At 54.8% G+C, this 22,984-nt stretch overlaps 3 protein-coding genes across 15 annotated transcripts in view; all 3 read left to right on the top strand.

Moving 5' to 3' along the window:
* Positions 1 to 4,237, top strand: part of ATP6V0A1 (ATPase H+ transporting V0 subunit a1) — a 61,667-nt gene extending 57,430 nt beyond the window's left edge. For all 11 annotated transcript variants that reach the window (XR_013961178.1, XR_013961179.1, XR_013961180.1 and 8 more), the window contains one exon: positions 2,655 to 4,237. Coding sequence is in view for 7 of the 11 variants with exons in the window: in XM_080679703.1 (XP_080535829.1) it covers positions 2,655 to 2,748 (94 nt within the window). In the remaining 4 variants the exon portion in view is untranslated. The remainder of the gene's footprint in view (positions 1 to 2,654) is intronic.
* Positions 4,238 to 9,127: 4,890 nt separating this feature from the next.
* NAGLU (N-acetyl-alpha-glucosaminidase) lies at positions 9,128 to 15,816 on the top strand. 3 transcript variants are annotated; one of them, XM_080679730.1, is made up of 6 exons: positions 9,133 to 9,564; positions 10,519 to 10,666; positions 11,474 to 11,620; positions 11,799 to 11,884; positions 12,887 to 13,143; positions 14,367 to 15,816. In XM_080679730.1, the coding sequence occupies exons 1-6, from the start codon at positions 9,179 to 9,181 to the stop codon at positions 15,575 to 15,577; spliced, it is 2,235 nt and encodes a 744-aa protein (XP_080535856.1). In that variant the 5' UTR covers positions 9,133 to 9,178; the 3' UTR covers positions 15,578 to 15,816. The 3 variants fall into 3 exon arrangements, with proteins under 3 accessions (XP_080535857.1, XP_080535856.1, XP_080535858.1); XM_080679731.1 differs by lacking the exon at positions 10,519 to 10,666 and having other exon boundaries at positions 9,128 to 9,564; positions 14,367 to 15,815; XM_080679732.1 differs by lacking the exons at positions 9,133 to 9,564; positions 10,519 to 10,666; positions 11,474 to 11,620 and having other exon boundaries at positions 11,845 to 11,884; positions 12,900 to 13,143; positions 14,367 to 15,815.
* Positions 15,817 to 15,916: 100 nt separating this feature from the next.
* HSD17B1 (hydroxysteroid 17-beta dehydrogenase 1) lies at positions 15,917 to 18,219 on the top strand. Its single transcript, XM_080679756.1, has 6 exons — positions 15,917 to 16,424; positions 16,522 to 16,689; positions 16,827 to 17,006; positions 17,104 to 17,197; positions 17,690 to 17,867; positions 17,961 to 18,219. The coding sequence occupies exons 1-6, from the start codon at positions 16,328 to 16,330 to the stop codon at positions 18,198 to 18,200; spliced, it is 957 nt and encodes a 318-aa protein (XP_080535882.1). The 5' UTR covers positions 15,917 to 16,327; the 3' UTR covers positions 18,201 to 18,219.
* The last annotated feature ends 4,765 nt before the right edge of the window (positions 18,220 to 22,984 follow it).

The raw sequence follows: 22,984 nt of genomic DNA, 5'->3' as shown, positions 1-22,984 counted from the left end.
AACTGCTCAGAGTGACAGAAAGGGCCAGAGAAGCAGCTGGGCCTAGAATCATCTTTCTAAAACTGCCTCCCCTCAGTCACACCCTGCCAGGAAAGGGGGGAGGCCCCGGAACCGGTCCCCTTCACTCACTCCAGGAAACAGGTTTCCTGTTACACAGCAGGAGCCATCTCTCTCTGGACTCCCAGTTAATCCTCTGGGTCACACACAGGTGGCCTTTGCCAGGTGCTGGAGCTGGAAGGGGTGATAGAGAAGCTCAGCCCGCTGCCTGCCTGGGGCTCCCTCACAACTGTGGGATTCTGAGGTGCATTTTAGTGGCTTGGAGCATGGCTGGGCCTAGAGCAGTGGTTCTCAACCTTTCTAATGCCGCGACCCTTTAATACAGTTCCTCATGTTGTGGTGACCCCCAACCATAAAATTATTTTCGTTGCTACTTCATAACTGTAATTTTGCTACTGTTATGAATCGTCATGTAAATATCTGTGTTTTCCGATGGTCTTAGGTGACCCTGCTAGCGGTTCTCAACCTGTGGGTTGCGACCCACAGGTTGAGAACCGCTGCTGTAGAGCCTAAGACCATCAGAAAACATAGATATTTACATGACGATTCATAACAGTAGCAAAATTACAGTTATGAAGTAGCAACGAAAATAATTTTATGGTTGGGGGTCACCACAACATGAGGAACTGTATTAAAGGGTCGCGGCATTAGAAAGGTTGAGAACCACTGGCCTAGAGGCTCCCCCAGCAGAGCCCCTAAGGAAGGAAAAACTCGCAGGGTGGCCCCTGGGGCCCCCTTGCACCCTCACACAGAGAACTTCATGTTTGTACTTTCTCAGGAAGCACACGTTTCCCTGGTTTACAGGGAGAGGAGGGTGGGGAGACCGACAGGGAAACTGCTTTCCGGTTCTGTGCCAGGGTGCTGGGTGAGCACAACTGAGAAGGAGGGTGACGTCAGGCTAACCCAGAGGTGCCCAGGATGTCCTAAGTCACACAGAGGAATGGCAAGAGAAGGGTGGTGACCCCACGGATATCTGAGAACTTCTCCCTTCACCCAATTTGGAGTTGGAATTGTTTGTGTGATTAGCCAGCCAGGAGGTCAGAATTCTGATACCTCACGGACCTGAAGGTGACTGGCCCACTATCTGGCTACATATTCTTGAATGAAAATGGGATGAGTCCATCTATTTTCAGTTGTTCAGCAATCTCTTGCCATACGCAAACACAGCCCACCCAACACGAAGAATTCAGACCTGACAGCAGTGGGCGCCCAGCAGGAACCTAGCCCCCTCCCCACCACCTTCCCCCAGTAGCTGCAGCTGGCAGGACTTCTCAGGAGTGCTAGGATGTGGGGCAGATCCGGTCCTGGTATCACTGACTTGAGTGTAAAACTCCCCCTCCTGGATCCTGTTTTATCTGGGGGCTTGGCCAGAGTCTGGGATGCTTGGGGACCTAGGCTCAGGCCCTGGAATGTGTGGCTGGGGGTGAGATGGCCTCACTGAAAATTGTTCACCTCTTCTCCCCAGGTGTGGAGCTAAACACTCTGCAGTGTCCCCAGCCAGCACCCCAAAGCTGCAGGGGCTTCTGAGGGCCTCTCAGTGCCACCTGCAGACAGTCCTCCTGGTTTTCCTGCCCAGGCCACTCCCCACGCTATCCTTTCTGCTAATTGCTCCCCTCTGGGTTTGGGGGAGGAGGAAGCCCTGTGTGTAAACCACTGCCTGCCGCCTGCCTCCCCCGCCGGTTCTTGCAGGGGTTCTGGTGCCCCCAGGGTCACTCAGCCCCAGTGGAAACTATTCCTCAGGGCAGCTCTCCTCAGCTTTTCTAGCCTCTGAATCATGCATTTTTCTGCCCATATTTGGTGCTGATTTGGTTGCTGGGCAGCTATCCAGGGCGAGTTTGCCGGGGGAAGCCCGGCCAAGTGCTCACAGGAGCGAGCTCTTCTTCCCCTCGAGTCCGATAGGGCCCCAGGGAGACTGGCAGGGATGGACGCTGAGCTGCCTGGGAAGGGAGTTGAAGCTCTGTTTTTCCTTTCAGTCCCCAAGAGAAGAATTCTTTCTCAGATGTTTTTGTAGTTGGAGCATATTTTTGCCATGGCTTTAAGAAGACTTCCCCTCCTGACTTCCCCCCTTTCCTGAGAATTTCCTCCCCTAACTCAAAAGCCTTGAATGTTCACTCCCAAACCTCCCTTCTCCTTCCTGCCCCCAAGGGAACAATAAGCAAGAAAACAGTGGTGCTTGCAGGGTTCCTGGGGCTGAATTCACAGCGCTCAGGGGCTTCCCTCAGAGGTCCGCTGTGAGCCCTGCCAGGCGACGGCTGTTTGGGGGGCTCCTCTTCTTTGCTGTTAGAAACTCTTGCTGGCTGACCTTCTGCACATGGCCCTCTGCTCAGCAGGTCAGAGCAGGACTGAGGACACGCCAGTGCATTGGCGCACTGCTTGCTGAGGGCAGGCCCTGGGCTGCAGAGGCAGAGCTGTGTGCACTGGGAGGCGGCCGAGTTCTGGGCTTGGGCTGGCAGAGGCAGCAGGAGGCAGAGCGGCTTTCCCATGCTCACCTAGGAGAGTAAGGCTTCGGGGAGCATGGGGTCGGGCATCCTTCTGGCCAGCTGTGAAATCCCAAAAAGTTTCTGTGGGATGACGACTTCCCTCTTCCTTTTCCCCAGGGTCGAGTTCCAGAATAAATTCTACAGCGGGACCGGTTTCAAGTTCCTACCCTTCTCCTTCGAGCACATCCTGGAAGGGAAGTTAGATGAGTGAGCCCTCATGGGGACGTGTGCCCACTGTCCTCCCCACCCACTCCATGGTGATAGCTGTGCTCCTCTCGCGTGTTGGTTGTGATCCCTGGATTTGGGGGCACTTGTGTCATCCTTGCCACCCTCCCCCAGCCGCGTGTGCGATCCGGCCCTCCCTTGGGTCTCCTGCCTCCTCAGCTGTGCATATTGTAGTGTAGTGATCCTGAGAAGCTGGGCTCTGGCTGTCACTCACACTATGGGCACCAGCCCTGCCCTCCATCTCCTTCCAGCCAGCCTGCTCCTCCCTGTCACCTGCTGGTGACTGTGTGCATTTTCATGAGCCCAACGCCCAGGGAAAGGGCACCTTCGCCATCCACACCCAGATGCTGAGTTTCTGCTCCGCCACTCTAGTTACTGGTTGTGGGGGGGTGCTCTTGGCACCCTTCCCTGGGGTCAGTAGGAGCAGATTCAGGAAGATGGTACTGTTGTCCTCTGCCTTCCCACCTCCGGCCTTCAGAGCATTTGTTATCAGGACTCTAGCTGGACCACACTGTGCCATTGTGCACGGCTTGTCACCCCCAAGGGTCCCAGGGCACCCAACACCACCTCCCTAACCTCCACTCTCTACTCAGACCTCTCCTCCTCCCTCCCAGAATCCCCTTCTTCCGCCCCTCATTTGCATCCTGCATGATAGCACAGCTGGGAAGAGACCCAAAACAGAGGTCCTGGCTAGCTGCTTCTCAGGCCATTCGAGGGCCCTGGCACTAACACGTCCTCTGGGCAGAGGGTTTAAATTGATGCTCCTCCTGGTGCAGACCGGGACCTTTCCCCACCCCCAAATCATGAATCTTGAGTGAAGGACGGTGATCGTCAAGGCTGGTTCTCTGGCAGGCCAGCCTTGCTCTGCCACTAGTGCCCCTTCCCACTTCCACAGTGAGCCCAGGTAGGGGGCGTGAGCTCCTGGGCAGGGAGGTCACTGTCATTTACCATTTGCTGATTGGAGGAGACTGCCGGGCATGTGGTTGTGAGAGCTGCACAGCCCTGCCTGTGAGCTGATGACGAGCACCCGCAAGGGGCCGGCTCCGCTGTCACCCCCACCCCAGCTGTGATCTTAGGGCCTTTTAAGCATGTGTTGACGCAGCAGCCCTGGCTGCTTCAGCTAAATTGATCCAGTCACTTTCAGTGGCTGAGATAACCCCCTGGATTGGCCAGGCCCTTGTCCTCGTCCACCCTGACTTTCCTGAGCGAGCTACTTAGAGCTGCTCACTCAGCCCTCCCAGGTGCGGCTGCCCTGGGTGTGGGCCACCCGCCCCAGCCGCCCCATGTGCTGCCCAGTGTGACCTGACCCAGACCTTGTGCAGAGCCCCTCCCCTGTGGCCCCCATGGTTTACATGATGTGATGATCTTGGTTCTGTTTACAGCAGGGCTTGAAGGCGAGTTCTCTGTGTAAGGAACCCTGCCCAAGGCCCTTCTGTTCAGACATTCCTGTGCTGAATAAAGTGTGTTTGAGTCTACAGAGGGAGGCTGGCTGTCTCTGTACCCACAGCTCCTGCTTCGCACACTCTCCCCCGCCCTCCTCTAGCATTTCTGCTTCTCTGATCAAAGGCCACAGCTACTAAGGCCCTGACCAGGCAGTAAGTTGGTGAAATTCTCGCCTTATCTCAAGTTTCACAGGCGCCTTCCCCTTTGCATGAGCCAAGGCAGCTTTGCAGGCACTACCCATGATGAGGCTTCGCCTCCCCTTCACACACCACACACCCAAACAGCAGAGGTTCGTGGGAGTCTGGGCATCTGCTCTCTCCCTCTTTTCCAATTGTGCTCTTGGGGCTCAGCAGCCTGGCTGTTTTGAGCCCTGATGCCCTTGGCCTTGGTGTAAATGGAGGCTCAGCATGTGATTTGGGGCAGCTGGAGAATGTGAGGTGCTGAGGTAGGCAGGTGGCTGAAGAGCCTGCCGACTGTGCAGGCAGGCGGGGTGGGCAGGGAGGGCACTTCTCCCTCTTCACTGCCATGTAAGGCATCCACATTCTTTCCCAGCGCCCTCCCTCCCGGGGCCTTCAGAGCAGGGGCTGCGCAGGAATTCGAGCAGCAGGCTGACAACTGCAGCTCCAGGAGGGGCAGGAAACCCCTGTTCATTTCATGTTCCTGTCCCCCAGCCTCAAGCCCTCACCTCCCTAACAGGCAGCTGCCCTGGAATAGGCCCTGGGTGCGGCACCTCCACCTGTCTCCTCCCAAAGTCCAGAGCGGAAATTCAGGTAAATGAGCTCTGTTAGCCTCTGCTCTGTTACTGACTCAAAAAGGGAGGCCTGCCGAAACCGGTTTGGCTCAGTGGATAGAGCGTCGGCCTGTGGACTGAAAGGTCCCGGGTTCGATTCCGGTCTAGGGCATGTACCTTGGTTGCGGGCACATCCTCGGTGGGAGGTGTGCAGGAGGCAGCTGATCGATGTTTCACTCTCATCGATGTTTCTAGCTCTCTATCCCTCTCCCTTCCTCTCTGTGAAATATCAATAAAATATATTTAAAAAAAAAAAAGAGAGGCCTAATCGAAATGGACATTTGGGCGCTGGCCGGGTAGCTCCATTGGTTAGAGCATCGTCCTGATACACTAAGGTTGTGGGTTCCCTTGACCAGAATCAAACCCGGGACTCTTGAGTCTGCAGGCCGACCCTCTATCTCTGAGCCAAACCAGGTAGGGCGGCAATTGATTTTCGACAAAGGGGCCAAGAAAATCCAATGGGGAAAAGAACAGTCTTTTCAACAGATGGTATTAGTACAACTGGGTATCCACATGTAAAAACCAAATTTAGACCAGGACCCCAAACTATGTACAAAAGTTAACTCAGAATGAATCACGGACCTAAATGTAAGAGTTAAAACTAAAACTCTTAAGAGGAAATCATGAGTCTTCATGCTGACCTTGGACTAGGCAATGATTTTTAGATATGACAGCAAAAATAACAAGTGATGAAGATAAGTTGGGCTTTAGGAAAATTAAAGAATGTTTTGGTTCAAAGGGAAAAATAAAGACATTCACACCAGGAGACAATATCTGCAAATCATACAGTTGACCCTTAAATAATGGGTCCACTTATACTTGGATTTTATTTTTCAATAAATATGCAGTCAGCCCTCTATGTCCCCAGACTGAATGGCCAGTAAGCCCATGAAAAAAAATGCTCAACATAATTAGTCATTAGAGAAATGCAAATCAAAACCATGAGGAGATACCACCTCACACCCACTAAAAAGGTTTATAAAAAAGTTAATTACAAGTGCCAGCAAGGATGTGGAGTAATTGGAACCCCTAGTCACTGCTGGTAGGAATGTAAAATGGTGCAGCTGCTTTGGAAAGTAGTCTGGCAGTTCTTCAAAACATTAAACAGAAGTAATATAAGACCCAGCAAGTTGACTTCTAGGTATCCGCTGAAGAAAAATGAAAAGATGCGCACGTAGGCTTGTACAGTGTTCATAGTAGCATTATTCATAATAGCCCCCCAATGGAAACAACCCAAATGCCCATCAGTTGGATAACAAAAGGCAGTCTATCCATATAATAGGTATTCATCTACAATAAAAAGGAATAAAGTACTGCTACTTGCAACACTATGAATGGACAAAAACATGATGCTAAGAAACAGGACACAAGACCACATGACATGATTCCATTTCTGTGAAGTAGGCAAATCTATAGAGACAGAAAGTACATGAGTAATGCCTAGGACTGGCTGCTGGATGCATTTGGGGGCAGGATTAAAATAGGAGATCCCCTTCTCGTGAAATCCCAGGACCCCAGACATCTGCTGAGTGAGTCTGTGCTCTGCCAGTGATGCTCCTTATCTTACGGTCCTAGAACCAGCATGAAAAGGGTGGCTTTGGGCCTGCTCAGTGCTATAAAGATGGGACAATCCCATCACCACCTTCAGGACCCACTCTCTGTCCTATTCATTGGGGACCTGGGTGGACTGTGCCTCTTTCTGTCCCAGGAGCCATGGATAGAAGGGGCATTGGAGCTCTCCTCAGATCCAAGAGACCTGGCTGCCTTCCCAGCTCCCTGGCCTACCCAACACATGTCCTAGGCATTGGCTGCTCCCTGGTGGCCAGACAGGGAAGGACTCATTCCTCCTCACTGGCAAGGTGAGTGCCATGCGATCCCAGCTGGGCTCTGACAGGCAGGCAACTGGATTGGCTGGGCAGTATTCTGGGGTACATAGGCAGAGGGGCCAGGAACAGAAGAGAACATGATGAGATGGAGAGAGGAGAGCCAGGCCTACTTGTTTCACACACATTAATTGAAAAAGTAAAGTCCTCCCACTCCCAGCATCCTAGTACTCCATGGGAGGCAACCACTGTTTTCATAGCCTTTACAAAAGATGCACACAGCCCTAGCCCGTTTTGCTCAGTGGTTAGAGCATCAGCCCACAAACTGAAGGGTTGCAGGTTCGATTCCGGTTAAGGGCATATACCTCGGTTTCAGGCTTGTACCTTGGCCCCAGTTGGGGACGTGCGGGAAGCAACCAATCTGTCTCTGTCATATCCATATTGATGTTTCTCTCTCTGTCTATCCCCCACCCTTCCACTGTCTCTAAAAAAAAAAAAAATTATTGGAAAATAGATCCTGAGGTGAGGATTAACAACAACAAATAAAAAATACCCACACAAATGCGAGTGTACTATACCCACTGGTTTGACCATTTGCAGAACATTCCAAATCATTAACAACACATTTTCCTCATTTTTCAGTAAATGCTTAATAGTTCATGCTTTAATTTCTTCAGTCAGCCCCCTCCTGTTGTCAAAGAGCTCCCAGCCTGATGGGAAGATGAGAAAAGAGTGTGACATACTTGGAGTCATCCCTGAAGCTCCTGCCCAGCATCTATGAACTCGGGCTTTAAATGTACTACCAACCCCCTGGATGGTATCCCCAACCTACTGCCCCCCACCACTCTGGGTGAATCCAGACCCCACAGAGAGCCCCAACTCCCCCACCCACGTGTTCCCTGAGATCCAGAAATGCCAGTAAAACAGGTCCAGGCAGGAGGAGAATCTGACAAGGCTCACTTGAAGAAAGGGGTGTTCAGAGGGAAAATGGGGTGGGAGTGAGGGATGCTGGAGAGGAGCAGAGAAGGGCCTGGGAGGAGGTGTTGCAGGCTGTAGCCCTCTGAGAGTGCATCTCTCTGGGCTGGTCTTGGAATGCTCCCTGAGAAAGGCTAAGAACCTTTTGATACCAGAAACTGAGTGAGAGCAGGGGCTGCACCTCCTGAAAGAGCTGCTCAGAGCCAGGAGCAAGGCAGGGCCTGCTGCTGTGTCTGGGGGCAAGGGGCAGGGAGCAGGGGAGCCGGCAAGCTCACTGGACTCCCTTGTTCTTTTTCAGTCCAGACTCCAGATTCTCTGGATTGGCAATCCTCCTCTGATCCCTTTCCTGTCCCTAAACGGCTTCCCTCAGGCCTGACAATCTGGAAAAATCTACACCTGTCTCCAAAAGGCTTCAAAATCCTGTTAGAAACGTTTTTCTAAAGGGCCCACCACAAAGCACCCACTCACCCCCTCCCTACCAGAGAGGCAGCCTGAACAGTAGAGGCACTTGGACAATAGTGGCAAGAAGGTTGGTCTTAGGAGTCCGGTTCTAGGCCCAGACCTACTCTCCTACCAGTATTGATCTTGTCTGAGTCATTTCCTTTCTCTGGCCCTCAGTTCCCCAATATGTAAAATGAAAATAACTCCTGTCTGCTGCTGCTGTCGCCGTTGCCGCCCCTTAAGGATCCCAGAGGAGACCTCAACATGTCCACCAGGCCCTGCCCCACCGCCAGGCCACGCTCCATGGCCCATTGCCCCTCCAGCTTTGTGCATGCTCTTTTAGTTCCTCAAATCTGCCCAGCTCTTTCATTATCCTCCAGGGATCTTCATATAAACATTTTCTCTGCCTTGGGTGCTTCCCCTGTCTCTTCTAGTCAATCCCAATTAACTCAGATTAAATATTACTTCCTTTTGGAAGCCTTAGGCTGGGTGCCCTTATATTTCCTCACACCATCACAACTATAATGTAAACCTTCCCATAAGTACTGTATATGGTTTCCAGGTCTCCTCCAGAGAGGGGTGGCAGTGCCTGGTACTACATAACCTCCAAATATTTCTTGGGTGTTTGGATGAATGGAAGGAAAGTGATTCGCGTGTGAAAGCGCGTCGGACCTGAAGACACCTGTGAAGGATAGCGGGCCCCACCCGGCTCTAGGCTTCTGAGGTTACCGGGTCACGCGCTCCGGCACCACGTGCGGTCAGAAGACACCCTCGGGCGGCTGTCTGGGACCCGGAAGCCAGTCTCCCGGCTGCCCGCGGTGTTTTGCCTTCGGGTCCACGTGACCCAAGACTCGCCGCTGATTGGGCCCGGGGCGCCCCGCCCCCTGGGCCCGCGTCCAGAATAGGTTTCCCGCGGGGCCGCGGCCGGGTTGAGACTGTGGACCATGCAGGCGGTGGCAGCGGCCGCGGCGCTGGGGTTCCTGCTTCTGGCCCTGGCGGGGGCCTCGGCCGGGGACGAGGCCCGAGAGGCGGAGGCCGTGCGGGCGCTGCTGGCCCGACTGCTGGGACCCGGGCCAGCGGCCGCCTTCTCGGTGTCGGTGGAGCGCGCCCTGGCGGCCGAGTCCGGCCTGGACACCTACCGCCTGAGCGGCGGCGGCGCCCGAGCGCAAGTGCGGGTGCTCGGCTCCACGGGCGTGGCCGCCGCCGCCGGCCTGCACCGCTACCTGCGCGACTTCTGCGGCTGCCACGTGGCCTGGTCGGGCTCTCAGCTGCACCTGCCGCAGCCGCTTCCCGCCGTGCCCGACGAGCTGACCGAGGCCACGCCCAACAGGTACCGGCGGGACCGCTCTCGGCCCCCCTGCAGCTGCCTCCTGCCTGCAGCCCGCGCTCACCTGGCTGAAGCGCTGGTAGGAAGCGCTAGCCCTTGGGTCGCGCAACTCTGGCTTCAGATCCCCGCTCTGCCTTGTCCAACTAACAAAAAAATCTAGAGGCTTTGGCTGGAAAGACATGATAAGGATTTATTCAAGGGTCTTAGACCCGAAAACACTAGGCAATAGTCAGAATGTTCCCAAGAAGAAGAAAAATGAGTTCTTATAATAAAAAGTACATTCTTTCGAGATCGGAAGCGTCCCAGGCAGTATGACCCTAGACGTAAAAGGTACATTCTTGAAAAGAATCAGCTTGCATTCTTTTTTTAAAATGTTTTAAACATATTTTTACAGATTTCAGAGAGGAAGGGAGAGGGATAGAGATAGAAACATCAATGATGAGAAAGAATCATTGGTCAGCCCGGGCATGTGCCCTGACCGGGAATCAAACTCTGACCTCCTGGTTCAAATATGGATGTTTGTTTTTTTTTAAATATATTTTATTGATTTTTTTACAGAGAGGAAGGGAGAGAGAGAGTTAGAAACATCGATCAGCTGCCTCCTGCACACCCCCTACTGGGGATATGCCTGCAACCAAGGTACATGCCCTTGACTGGAATCGAACCTGGGACCCTTCAGTCCGCAGGCTGATGCTCTATCCACTGAGCCAAACCGAAATATGGATGCTCAGCCATGGAGCCCCACCAGCTGGGCTCACCTTGCATTCTTAACCTCTTAGCTCTGCCTGGGGTGGATCCCCAAGTGAAGCAGTAGAGAGACCACATTTGGAACCCCTCCCTCTGGGCTAGATCTGGAATCAGGCGGCCCTCTGAGTTCTTCCAGGACGATGGGCGTCAGGGTGAGGAACATCCTTTTTGCGCTGAAGGACACACCCCAGCTCATGCCCCTGCCCACAGGTACCGCTATTACCAGAACGTGTGCACCCACAGCTACTCCTTCGTGTGGTGGGACTGGGCCCGCTGGGAACAGGAGATTGACTGGATGGCACTGAATGGCATCAACTTGGCGCTGGCCTGGAGCGGCCAGGAGGCCATCTGGCAGCGGGTACGTGCCCACCGCACGGGCCACTCCAGGTGTCCCTGTTCCCCGCCCTGCATCACACAGTGTCTGGCACACAGAGAACAAGGGCTCCAGAAGTGTTTGTAGTGGGCACAATGGCCCCAGCCCTCTGGAAACGGGCTTCCGCGGCTGAGACAAACGCTAGGAGTGCTTACGGAGAGCTGGACCCCAGCACCCCACCGTACACTCAAGAAGTCCAGTCAGTCCGCTGCGTCTACAGATTCTATGTCATTAGCAGCCTTTGATCTCCCTATTCTCTCCATCCTCCGTCATGGCCCTAATTCAGGCTCTCACGCCCTCTCCCTGCACCCCCACAAGAGCCTCTGAACAGGACTCCTGGCTTTCCAGGCTCTGCTAGCCAGAGAGCCCTTTCTGAAATGCAGATCTGGGCAAGCCCTCCCACTAACACACAGGAGTGCAGCATTGCCTCCAGCCTTTGCGGGGCCTGGGAGCTTCCGTCCCTGGGCCCTGAGGGCTGGCTGCACCGGGGCTGCTTGAGCTTCCTGCAGAGCTGAACTCCAGCCAGCCGTGCTCCATGAAGCCTTCTCAGGCCTCTTCCTTGTTTGGGGAGAGCCCCCTGGTGCCTTACCTCACCTGTGCGACAAGGGTGACATTGGTAAACTCACCTGTTCACACATCTGTTTCTACTGGACTGTGGCTCCTTGCAGGCAGAGGCTGCATTTTGTCTTAGTAACCGTAGGGCACAGCACAGAGAAGAGATGAGTGAATGTGAGTGAGTCAGTGAAAGGAGATTAATGTATTTATGTGTGTGGGGATTGCCTTCCTCCTCAGGTGTACCTGGCCTTGGGCCTGACCCAGTCAGAGATCGATGAGTACTTCACTGGTCCTGCCTTCCTGGCCTGGGAACGCATGGGCAACCTGCACACCTGGGGTGGCCCCCTGCCCCACTCCTGGCACCTCAAGCAACTTTACCTGCAGGTAAAATAAAGGGGAAGGGGAGGGATAGAATTGGTCCTGCACAGTCACAGGCTAGGGAGGGTGGTATTTGGCCAGTCTCAGGCTCCTAATTAGATCCTGGGGACTCTGTGTGCCCTGGGGGAGCGAGGGCCTCCCATCTCGGGCCATGCTCACCAGCTCCCCCTCCCATTCTTCCCAGCATCGGATCCTGGACCGGATGCGCTCCTTCGGCATGATTCCCGTGCTGCCTGCATTCGCAGGGCATGTCCCCAAGGCTATAACCAGGTGAGGCTCCCCTGCCCTCACCTCCCATTCAGCTCAGAGATGGGATTGATTTTCCCCTGCAAGACATGATTTAAAGAGCTGTAGGCTTGATTCCTGTAGAGCTGGCTTGATTCCTGGCTCTGCTCTCCACTAGCCATGTGACTTCAGGCAGGTTATGTGACGGCTGTGTGCCTCAGTTGCCTCCCGTGTAAAATATACATGGCTTGGCACCGAGACTTAGCAAAAGGCAGCTTTTGTGAGTGGTAGTAGGGGTGCACTGGTCTCTGTCCTCCCTGCTCCTCTGTGGTACCCACCCATCCTCTCCTGTGGCTGGGAAAATCCTTCAAGGCCAGCTGAGACCTCCCCTCCTTCAGGAGGCCTTGCTGGGGCTCCCAGCACCGGTCACCACCTCCTTCAGGCCCGTGAGCCCTGGTTTCCACCACTCTCTCAGTACTTTGCGCACGCTGCTGGCCCCGCTGGCCACCCCTTCGTCTCTCCAGCCAGGTGGCAGGAGCCTCGTGCATACATGCAGTGAACGCTTGTCGGGGGTCTGGGGCCGCCAGACCAGGCTCTGTGCTGGGCCCTGGGAGGCAGCGATAACAGGGCACCGAGTTCCTAGTTCCTGTCCCTGGTGGGAGATAGGTTGGCAGGGGCTTATAATACAGTGATAGGGCCCACTTCTCCGTCAAGGTCACTTCTGCCTGGGTAAGAGGAGCTGCCAGGACTCAGCGAGAGGCAGTACTGGGCCAGACCTTGAAAAATGAGTGTTGTTTGTTTCAATCAGTGGGAGGGGAGATAGCAAGTTTTCCAAACTAGGTGAAACTTAAAAGGTGTCAAGGAGTAAGCAGCTGGATGAGCAGGGAGAGAGGAGGAAAGGACTCCAGACACGGGGCACAGTATGTGCAAAGGCACGGAGGCATGAGAGACCAGGATGAGGTCCAGGAGTCGCAGATAAGTTAATGAAACCGGCGATGACTGTGTCAGCCTCCACTAAATGTCTGGACTGTTCCCACCCCCAACTAGGGTGTTCCCGCAGGTCAATGTCACCCAGATGGGCAGTTGGGGACACTTTAACTGCTCCTACTCCTGCTCCTTCCTTCTGGCTCCTGAAGACCCCCTGTTCCCTGTCGTGGGGAGCCTCTTCCTGCGGGAGCTGACCAAAGAGTTTGGCACAGATCACATCTACGGGGCCGACACGTTCAATGAGATGCAGCCCCCATCCTCAGAGCCCTCCTACCTCGCCGCAGCCACTGCCGCCGTCTACCAGGCCATGGTCGCAGGTTTGGTGCCAGGGGAGGTGGGGAGGAGGGACTGGGCATGATAACACGTGATGGACACATAGCACTCTTCAGTTTACCGAGCACCTGTACACACATCATCTCATGTAATCACACCGGTGAGAGGTGAGCTCTGGAAGCAGACAGCCTGCTCAGACTCTGCTACTGCCACTTCCTGCCCGTGTGACTTGCAATGAGTTACCTCCCTCCCAGGGCCTCAGTTGCTTCATCTATAAAATGGGGCTCCCTCTAAGTAGGATGATGCCTGGCCCAGAGTAACGTGCCATTAAGTGTTGGGTATTAAAATGACAGGGCTGGCCCTAACCGGTTTGGCTCAGTGGATAGAGCGTCGGCCTGCAGACTGAAGGGTCCCAGGTTCGGTTCCGGTCAAGGGCATGTACCTTGGTTGCGGGCACATCCCCAGTGGGAGGTATGCAGGAGGCAGCTGATCGATGTTTCCCTCTCATCGATGTTTCTAGCTCTCTATCCCTCTCCCTCTCTGTAAAAAATCAATAAAATATATTAAAAATAAATAAATAAACAAAATGACAGGGCTGGACAAAAATAAGTCTACAGATGTGAGTACATGAAACACAGTTTGTTCTTGTATTATTTATTTATTGTGTTATTTGTTATAACTGTAAACCTACTTTTGCCCACCCCGTATTTTATTTGGTTTCTGCCTCCATGCTGAGGTATGTAACACAGGCCAGAGGTTAGGGAATGTGCCCAAAGCTGATAGGTGCCCTTCCTGGTGCACAGATGTGAACCTAGTACTCCTTCCTGTCACTTACAGGGGAGGGTAAAGAGGAGCCAGGTCAAGAATGGTGGTGGGGAGGCCTCCGTGTCAGCAGGAAGGGAACGGATTGGCTCAGGGTACCTTGAGCAGCGCTGCTTCAAGTCTGAGTCAGCCCAGAGCCTGTCAGGTGTGCAGATCCAGCCTCCTTCCCTTCCCTCCCCCACCTGAGTCAGAATGAGCAAGGCTGGAGCCCATGAATGTGTGTGTGAACCAGCCTCTGGGTAATTCCGATGGGGGAGGAGGAGATGGAAGGGTTGTGTGTAATGAAGTGGCCCTGCTGGCTGGGGGGCCCAGGGAAGGAAGTGTCCTGTGATAGTCAGCTGACTTCTCTGGACCTCTGTTTCCTCTCTGTAGAGTGGGGGTGAATGTTCCTCTGATCCCCTCCCTTCTCATCACCTCTCTTCTCTGTCCCCCACCCCCACCACAGTGGACCCTGACGCCGTGTGGCTCCTCCAAGGCTGGCTCTTCCAGCACCAGCCCCAGTTCTGGGGCCCACCCCAGGTGGAGGCTGTGCTCAGGGCCGTGCCCCGGGGCCGCCTCCTAGTTCTGGACCTGTTTGCTGAGAGCCAGCCCGTGTACGTCCGCACAGCCTCCTTCCAGGGCCAGCCCTTCATCTGGTGCATGCTGCACAACTTTGGGGGCAACCACGGCCTGTTTGGGGCCCTGGAGGCCGTGAACCGAGGCCCCGCAGCCGCCCGCCTCTTCCCCAACTCCACCATGGTAGGCACGGGCATGGCCCCTGAAGGCATTGGCCAGAACGAAGTAGTCTATGCCCTCATGGCTGAGCTGGGCTGGCGGAAGGGCCCAGTGGCAGATTTGGGGGCCTGGGTGACCAGCTTTGCGGCCCGGCGGTATGGGGTCTCCCATGAAGGCACAGAGGCAGCATGGAGGCTGCTTCTCAGGAGTGTCTACAACTGCTCCGGCGAGGCCTGCAGTGGCCACAATCGCAGCCCGCTGGTCAGGCGGCCGTCCCTACAGATGGTAACCACTGTCTGGTACAACCGATCGGATGTGTTTGAGGCCTGGCGGCTGCTGCTGACAGCCACCCCCACTCTGGCCACCAGCCCGTCCTTCCGCTACGACCTGGTGGACCTCTCTCGCCAGGCGGTCCAGGAGCTGGTCAGCTTGTACTATGAGGAGGTGAGGACCGCCTACCTGAACAAGGAGCTGGTCCCCCTGCTGAGGGCGGCAGGCATTCTGGCCTACGAGCTTCTGCCCTCCCTGGACAACATACTGGCTAGCGATAGTCACTTCCTGCTGGGCAGCTGGCTGGAGCAGGCCCGGGCAGCCGCGGTCAGTGATGCCGAGGCCCATTTCTATGAACAGAACAGCCGCTACCAGCTAACCCTTTGGGGGCCAGAGGGCAACATTCTAGACTACGCCAACAAGCAGCTGGCAGGACTGGTGGCCGACTACTACACCCCCCGCTGGCGACTCTTCCTGGAGACGCTGGTTGACAGCCTGGTCCAAGGCATCCCCTTCCAGCAGCACCAGTTTGAGAAGCATGCCCTCCAGCTGGAGCAGACCTTTGCCCTCAGCACACGGAGGTATCCCAGCCAGCCCCAAGGCGACACTGTGGACCTGGCCAAGAAGCTCTTCCTCAAGTATTACCCCCGCTGGGTGGCTGGCTCCTTGTGACAGATTACCCACCCCTGGGCCATGTTCTCCCCAAACTCCAAGCCCGGGCAGGGTCCTGGGGTCTGGAGCTGGGCAAGCATCACTGGAGGTCCCCAAGCCTGGGCAAAGGGACTCAAGAGCTGCCGGTCGGATCGAGGTTAGGAGATTTGGAGGGAAGTGAGCTGCCCTCCCCTGCCACCCCAAATTTGGGACCAAAGTACTGTTTTCATACAACTTAATAAACTGGTGAATCACCTGGGCCTGTCTGTCTGAATGTCACTGCTCCTGTGCCTGGGAGGACTCGGAGTTATAGCATGGACACCGGTGCGAGGCCAGTTCTCCCTGCCCCCTTGCTTTTGTCTCCCCGTTTTTAATACCCCTGACCTTTGAACTAAGAATGCCTTCCCAAAGCATTTGCTTTCATACCCTCAGCAGCAAACTTTGGAAACTATAATTGTCCCCGTGGGACAGAGGCGTGCCCAGGGAAAGACCCGCGCGGGGCACTCGGTGCCCACGGGGAGCCCACACCCCCTGCTTACAAAGCTCTGCCCGACCTCTGACCAGCAACTAAAGCAGGTCCTCCCAAGCAGGGGCCTCGTCTCTGCCTTGACCTGGAGCAGAGTGGGGAGAGCAGGCCAGGGACCTCTGGAGGGTTCAGCCTTGAGGTGGTGCTGAAGACACAACAAGGGGTGAGGCTCTCTGGGGGCAGGGGCGGGGCGAAGTAGGTGATATCTAGTCCTGGGGCCAGAGCCTCTCCCACACGCTCTCCCCATGGACCGCACAGTGGTGCTCATCACCGGCTGCTCCTCGGGCATCGGCCTGCACCTGGCCCTGCGTCTGGCGGCAGACCCTTCCCGGAGCTTCAAAGGTATCTGAGGGGATTTGGATGGGAGCAGCCCTGGTCCCCGGGCACCTCGGGAAGTTAAGCAGGACATTCAGGTCCTCATCTTGTCCCCAACCTCCAGTGTATGCCACTTTACGGGACCTGAGCACGCAGGGCCCACTGTGGGAGGCAGCCGGGTCCCAAGGGTGCCCGCCCGGCTCCCTGAAGACATTGCAGCTGGACGTGCAGGACGCAGATTCTGTGGCTGCTGCCAGGGCACGTGTGACTGAGGGCCGCGTGGACGTGCTGGGTGAGCCTCCCCAAAACACATGCAGGAGCCCTCCCTTTCCTGTGTCCAAACCAAGGTGTCCTGAGGCTCAGGGAACACGGGACCGGCCGGGTCGGAGGGCAGTGCAGGAGGCACAGGGGTCGAACCTCTCCCCACAGTGTGCAACGCGGGCCGGGGCCTGCACGGGCCAATCGAGGTGCACTCGGCGGAGGCCGTGGGCTCTGTGCTGGACGTGAACGTGGTCGGGATGGTGCAGATGCTTCAGGCCTTCCTGCCGGACATGAAGCGCCGCCGCTCAGGACGCATATTGGTGACTGGGAGCATGGGAGGCCTGATGGGTGAGTGATGTGAGTGGAGGGGGCTGGGCCGGGCACCAGGCGCCCCAGCGGGCTTTCTCTGGACGCGCTCTCATCTGAGTCTCATCTCCCCTCAAAGGGCTGCCCTTCAACGCTGTTTACTGTGCCAGCAAGTTCGCGATCGAAGGTTTATGCGAGAGTCTGGCGGTGCTGCTGCCCCCTTTCGGGATCCAGTGAGTCACCGCCCACCCTCTGAACCTGACTTTGGGAACTCCCATACCCGTCTAGGTGGAGCTGCGCCCAGGCGTTCTCCCTGCCCTTCCCTACTGCGGCCCATGTCTGTTGTGTGCCAGGCACTGTACTGGGCCCATGCGTGTGACCACCTGGTGAGGTGTCTGTTATTATTGGGAAGCTTAGGCCCAGAGAGATTAGCTGACTGCCCCAAGGTCACAGTATGTGACCCAGCCAAGTTCAAGTTCTGATGCGACCCAGCCAAGTTGGAATTCTGACGCCAGAGTCTCTCAGACCCTCAAATGGAAGTGGGAGCGCTTTTCGGGCAGTGAGCCACTTTCAAGCGCTCTGGTTAGCTTTGTGTGCCTGTCACCTGCCAGTGCGCAGACCCCTGCCTACCGGCCCTCCTGGCGGTGGGCGGGGCGTGGGGCTGGGGGCCGGGTTGGGCTCTGTTCTCACTGGCTCCCAGCCGACTCACTGCTCTTGGTCGCCAGTGTGAGCCTCATCGAGTGCGGCCCGGTGCGCACCGCCTTCCAGGGCAAAGTCCAGGACGGCCTCGACGCGGTGCTGGACAGTGCAGATGCCCAAACCCGAGACCTTTTCTCCCAATACCAGCGCCACTTCGAGCAGGTCTTCCGCGAAGCGGCCCAGGACCCAGAGGAGGTGACAGAGGTGGGTGCCAGGCAGGGCTCCGGGAGCGGGAGCGGGCGGCACTCACTCTCGCTCCCAGCCCCAGCCAGCTTCCTCTCCTCCGCGCCTCCGCAGGTCTTCCTCACCGCACTGCGCGCCCCACAGCCAGCCCTGCGCTACTTCGCCTCCGAGCGCATCCTGCCCCTGGTGCGGCTGCGCCTCGCTGACCCCAGCGGCTGCAGCTATGTCGCTGCCATGCACCGCACAGTGTTCGGTGACAAGTCCGACGAGGGCCCCGAAGGTGCTCAGGCGGAGCCTGGAGCGGGACAACTAGGGGGCCCTGAGTTCAGCGCGTCTCCAGCTGCCTCGAAATAAAGGCCTGGTCCCCATGGTCTCCCTCTCTCTCCTTTGCGAACCCAGGGATGTGGGGTTCTGGGGAGTGGAGCGGACTGCACTGCACCGGCTGGTGCTGCAGGCTGGCGTGGGCGTATTGTTAGCCCAGGTTACCCCGATCTGGCAACCTCCCAGAATGAGGAAAGCGCCGGCCAGGGTCACGCCTCAAGCCCACGGCTCCTGTCTGCAGCAGTAGGAGTTAGGCAGGCTTGGATGGGGAGAAAGCCGGGTTGTGCCTTGGCCCCCACCAGTCATGGGACCTCAGGCAAGTTTTTACCTTCTCTGAGTCTGTTTTCTCATCTGTAACATGGGTATGATTCCTATGTCATGGGTCATAGTAAGAATTAATTGAGATAGTGCCTGACAGTGCTGGTATAGAGGGCTTCATAGCAGGTCTTGTACTTGTATTCCCATGTGGAAACCAGATGTGTAAAGAAACAAGGCCAAATGAATTAAAAGGAGACGGCCCCCACTCACCCTCCCCGTGCCCCCTGCCCTAGACAAAACCCAGCAGGAGAGGGCCCCTCCAGCCCAGGCGCTGCCTCTCACCAGGAGGTTTAGCTGAGGCTCCAGGCCTGGCTGTTCTGCCCAGTGTCTGTCCTCCTTCCTGAAGCCAGCGGCAGGAGCTAGAGCGGCAGGAGCCACTGAAAGGGCCTGCAGGGCTGAGGAGCCAGTCTCCTAACTTCCTCCAGGTTGGGTGCTGGAGGAGGGGTGAACAGACAGAAACTGGGTAAGGAGGTTGCAGGCAGAGGAAAGGGGCAGGGGTGCCCTGGAGGGGATGGTAGTGGGGGACAGACCAGGAGAGGGGGAGGGACAAGCAGGGGCTTGGCTGCAGAGAGCCTGGAAGAGGGAAGAGGGTGGACCCTACCACCTACCAGGGTGCTTGGAGCTTTGTATGGGACTTTGGGGGAAGGAGGTGCTGCATCCTGACCTGCCCCTACCTCCAGGTAATGATCTGCTCTGGGCCTTTGGACTGCCTGCTGCTTCTGCTCCTGGGAGAAGGTTCCAGAAGGGGCCTGAGCCACCCCGTCCCTACCCCTCTCCCTGCCCTGCTGGCCCAAATGGGTCTGCTGTCCCGGCAGCATCCAGGACGTCCACAGGAAAGGGTCAGGGCCAAGGTGGCACGCAGCTCAGAGGCGTGGGACCTGTTCTCTTTGCACGTGTGTGTGAGAGTGTGTGTGTGTGCAGGTGCTCACAAGGTCACCGTGCGGGGATGGGATGATGAGGAAGGCCGAAGGGGACCACTCTCCCCCATATATCCATACGCTTCATAATCCTAAGAGGTCCTGTAACTGAGCCTTTTTTAAAAAATATATATTTTGTTGATTTTTTACAGAGAGGAAGGGAGAGGGATAGAGAGTTATAAACATCGATGAGAGAGAAACATCGATCAGCTGCCTCCCGCACACCCCCCACTGGGGATGTGCCCGCAACCAAGGTACATGCCCTTGACCGGAATCGAACCGGGGACCCTTCAGTTCGCAGGCCGACACTCTATCCACTGAGCCAAACCGGTTTCGGCAAGCCCTTTTTAATGCTCATGGTATTTTTGGTGGCTAGAATTGAATAATTTAATCCTTAATTAGGTCTTTGTTCAAATGTTAACCATTCTTCTTGGCCAACCCCCTTTGTTCTCAGGAATGTAGTAATAAGTTGCTGATGTGGTATCTCTTTGCCATGCAGGAGGAGGTAACTTCAGAGGCAGGAAGATAATTTATGAGTTTGTTTTGCAGAAGGAAAGAATATCTTCAAGGGAGCCATGACCAGCTGCTGGCACCCAGGAGTCTGATACAGGAACAAGTTATCTGTGACTAAAGAAACACAGACTTCTCTCTCTGTTCCCTGAAACTCCCCCTCCCTTATGCCCCAGCCACATAGAAACTCCCTACTTTTTTGCTTTTGGGAAGAGATCGATTTGAGAGATCTTGTTCTCCTATCCTCTCAATTTTGTCAAATTAAATAAACCTTCCTCTATCTCCAAGTACCAATGTCACAATGTTTTGGCCTACTAGTGCATGGACTAAGGTAATTTCCAAATATGCCTTAAAGATTGAAGGTACATGGCCCTCGTTGGTTTGGCTCAGTGGATAGAATGTCAGCCTGTGGACTGCAGGGTCCCGGGTTCGATTCCAGTCAAGGGCACATGCCAGGGTTACAGGCTCCATACCCAGTAGGGGGCGTGCATGAGGCAGCCGATCAATGATTCTCATCATTGATGTTTCTATCTCTCCCTTCCTTTCTGAAATCAATAAAGATTGAAGGTACATGAACCTGAATTTTGGGGAGGTGATTCAGTAACAGTCCCATGACTTCAAATACCATTTACACGCTGATGATCCCCCTAAACAAAAAACACTCCACACATCTGCAACTCCATTGTCTCCCAAAAACTCCAGGCTTATGTATCTCCAACTGTCTGCTCAACATCATGATGCCTAATAAACTTAATGTGTTGCAAAGCCCTATTTCTGATTTCCAGCCCTCCCAGTCTCCCTTACTTCCATATATGCCCATTCCATGCTTCTAGTTGCTCAGTCCAAAAACCTTAGATACTCCTTGACTCCAGTCCCTCTCTCTCTCTCTCTCTCTCTCTCTCTCTCCCCTCAACCAATCCAGAAAATACTGACAGCTCTACCTTCGATCTTTAAGGCATATTTGGAAATTACCTTAGTCCATGTACTATCTCCCCTGGATTTTGCAATCACTTCCTAACTGGTTCCTCTGATCCCACCCTTGCCTGCCAACAGTAAAGTTTCCCCAGTGCAGCCAGACTTTAAAAAAGAGAGTCTAATCATTTCATGTCTCCACTCAAAACACCATCTGTGGCTTCCCTTCTCAGTAGAACCTCGGGTTTTCCCCCAAGGCCTCCCTCCTTTTTTATTTTCTTACTACTCTCCCTCATCTGAACTCACTCAACTGGCCTTCTGCCCCAGGGCCTTTGAACTGTCTGTTTCCTCTGTGTGGTTCACTTGCTTTCAGGTTTTGCTGCTTTTGTGGATGGCCCTACCTATCTAAAATAGCATTTCCTCCCCTCCGCTATAGTCCCCTTGCCCTGTTTTATTTTTCTTCATAGTACTTATCACCAGTAGATGTGTTATAAATTTATTTGCCTTATTGACTGTATTGTTATAGATTTATTTATAGCCTTCACATAAATCCATCCCAAGACACAGGAATCTAAGACACTTGTCCCACGATGATTCAGCATGGACACCGGCGTCACTTCCAGGTGCCGGGGAGGACTGGAGCACGTGGCTTTCATTTCTGCAGTAAATGTGGCCTTCACAGACCAGCGTGTAGATGGCCTGAATTATTCCCAATTCCCTAAGAAGTTGCTGTACCTTCCCAAGGGTCCCTTATTTCCAGGGAGATCCCCCTCATTGGGCCAAGCCCCCTGCAGGCTAGAATAATCCAATCCACACGGGAGTGAGTACCTTGAACCCCTGGCCAAGTGCTGTGGAGGCGCTGCTGGAGGCAGGGTGTGTGGTGATGTAGTTCATTTTCTCCATTTCCTGCCTGGTTAGAGGAATGCTATTGCTTCCTCCTCCCATCCCACAGCTGCACTAGCGATGCCCAGATACCTTCCCTGGCCTTTTGCTGGAACTTGGCAACTATATCAATAAGCTCATTGACAGTATATTCTCTCATCAGGAAACTTTCTTGAGTTGGGAACTGCCCAGCTGGGCTTACCATTGCTGGGTTTTCACTTTTCTTTGTATTAGGGGTTGGATGGTATGAGGTGCTTTGTCTATTTCACTGTTAATCACCACAATATCCTCTCCCACCCTCCCTTCACTTTCCCAGGGATCCCACCTCTTAGCATCCCATTCAGGCATTGTCACAAGCACTCAGGCCTGAATCCAAGGCAGCTTGGGCCCTCCTAGCTTTGCAAAGCAGCATGCCACAATATCCAACCTATTATCCTGCTCTGCCACCTGTCCACCAGCCCGAAGCGAGCAGAGCTGTGAACCACTGCATGTCCTTTCTAACCTCAGTCTTCTTCCAACTTTATAATTCAAGCCCCAGCCTCCAGTTGGGCATTGGTGGCCAAAGTGCCCACAGTGGAGGCCAGCCCACTGCAGCAGCCATTGGACTCCCTCCTTGGCTGCAGGGCACTGTGCACAGTTCCTCAAACAAGCACATTAGACCTGCTGGCGTTTGGAGTGTCACGTGATGGCCCACAAGCATCTACCGGATAGACCACCCTTCCCCTTGCGGAGGTCAATGGCCAACCTGAATTTCCCCAGCAGATGCCTCTTTCCCAAGGCCCATTTCTTCGGTCTCCTAGATGGCTTGCCAATTTTTGGTTTACAACCTGGGGAGTTCCCGGGTGGAATCTGAAACTGCTGCCCCGTACACAGAGGGTGAAGAAAGAGGGAGACCACGCCAGATTAATAGGTAGCAGGGTTTTGTTTTTTAATTTTGTTTTTCAATTACAGTTTACACTCCATATTATTTTTTATCAGTTTCAGGTGTACAGCAGAGTGGTTAGGTGGCAGGTTTAAAAAGCAAGGAGAAAATTTACAAGGCTTGTCCGGGGCAGACACAAGACAAGTCGATCTCTGCATCCACCCAACAGAATCTTAAGTCCGTATGGAGCTTTAACTAGGTTCAGCCATCCGACGGTCTCGACAGCACATTGCTTTCTCAAGGCTCCAGCACACAGTCCCCCAGCGGCTCAGAACTCGGCCCCGCCCCGTCGGCAGAGCTCGCTCCACCCCATGAGAAATCTCGCGAGAATCCCGCTCCGGACAGAAATCGAGACT

Source organism: Plecotus auritus, assembly GCF_963455305.1.
Source record: "Plecotus auritus genome assembly, chromosome: 7".
NCBI lineage: Eukaryota > Metazoa > Chordata > Mammalia > Chiroptera > Vespertilionidae > Plecotus > Plecotus auritus.
The sequence above is the reverse complement of the archived record's forward strand: the minus strand, read 5'-3'. Positions and strand labels throughout refer to the sequence as shown.

Bases quoted from the DNA above. Each gene is read 5' to 3' on its own strand.
- NAGLU (XM_080679730.1), top strand. From the start codon at position 9,179: ATGCAGGCGGTGGCAGCGGCCGCGGCGCTGGGGTTCCTGCTTCTGGCC. The intron at 9,565-10,518 runs GTACCGGCGGGA...CCCTGCCCACAG, and splicing joins ACCGAGGCCACGCCCAACAG to GTACCGCTATTACCAGAACG. The intron at 11,621-11,798 runs GTAAAATAAAGG...CATTCTTCCCAG, and splicing joins TCAAGCAACTTTACCTGCAG to CATCGGATCCTGGACCGGAT.
- HSD17B1 (XM_080679756.1), top strand. From the start codon at position 16,328: ATGGACCGCACAGTGGTGCTCATCACCGGCTGCTCCTCGGGCATCGGC. The intron at 16,425-16,521 runs GTATCTGAGGGG...CCCAACCTCCAG, and splicing joins CCCTTCCCGGAGCTTCAAAG to TGTATGCCACTTTACGGGAC. The intron at 17,007-17,103 runs GTGAGTGATGTG...CTCCCCTCAAAG, and splicing joins GAGCATGGGAGGCCTGATGG to GGCTGCCCTTCAACGCTGTT.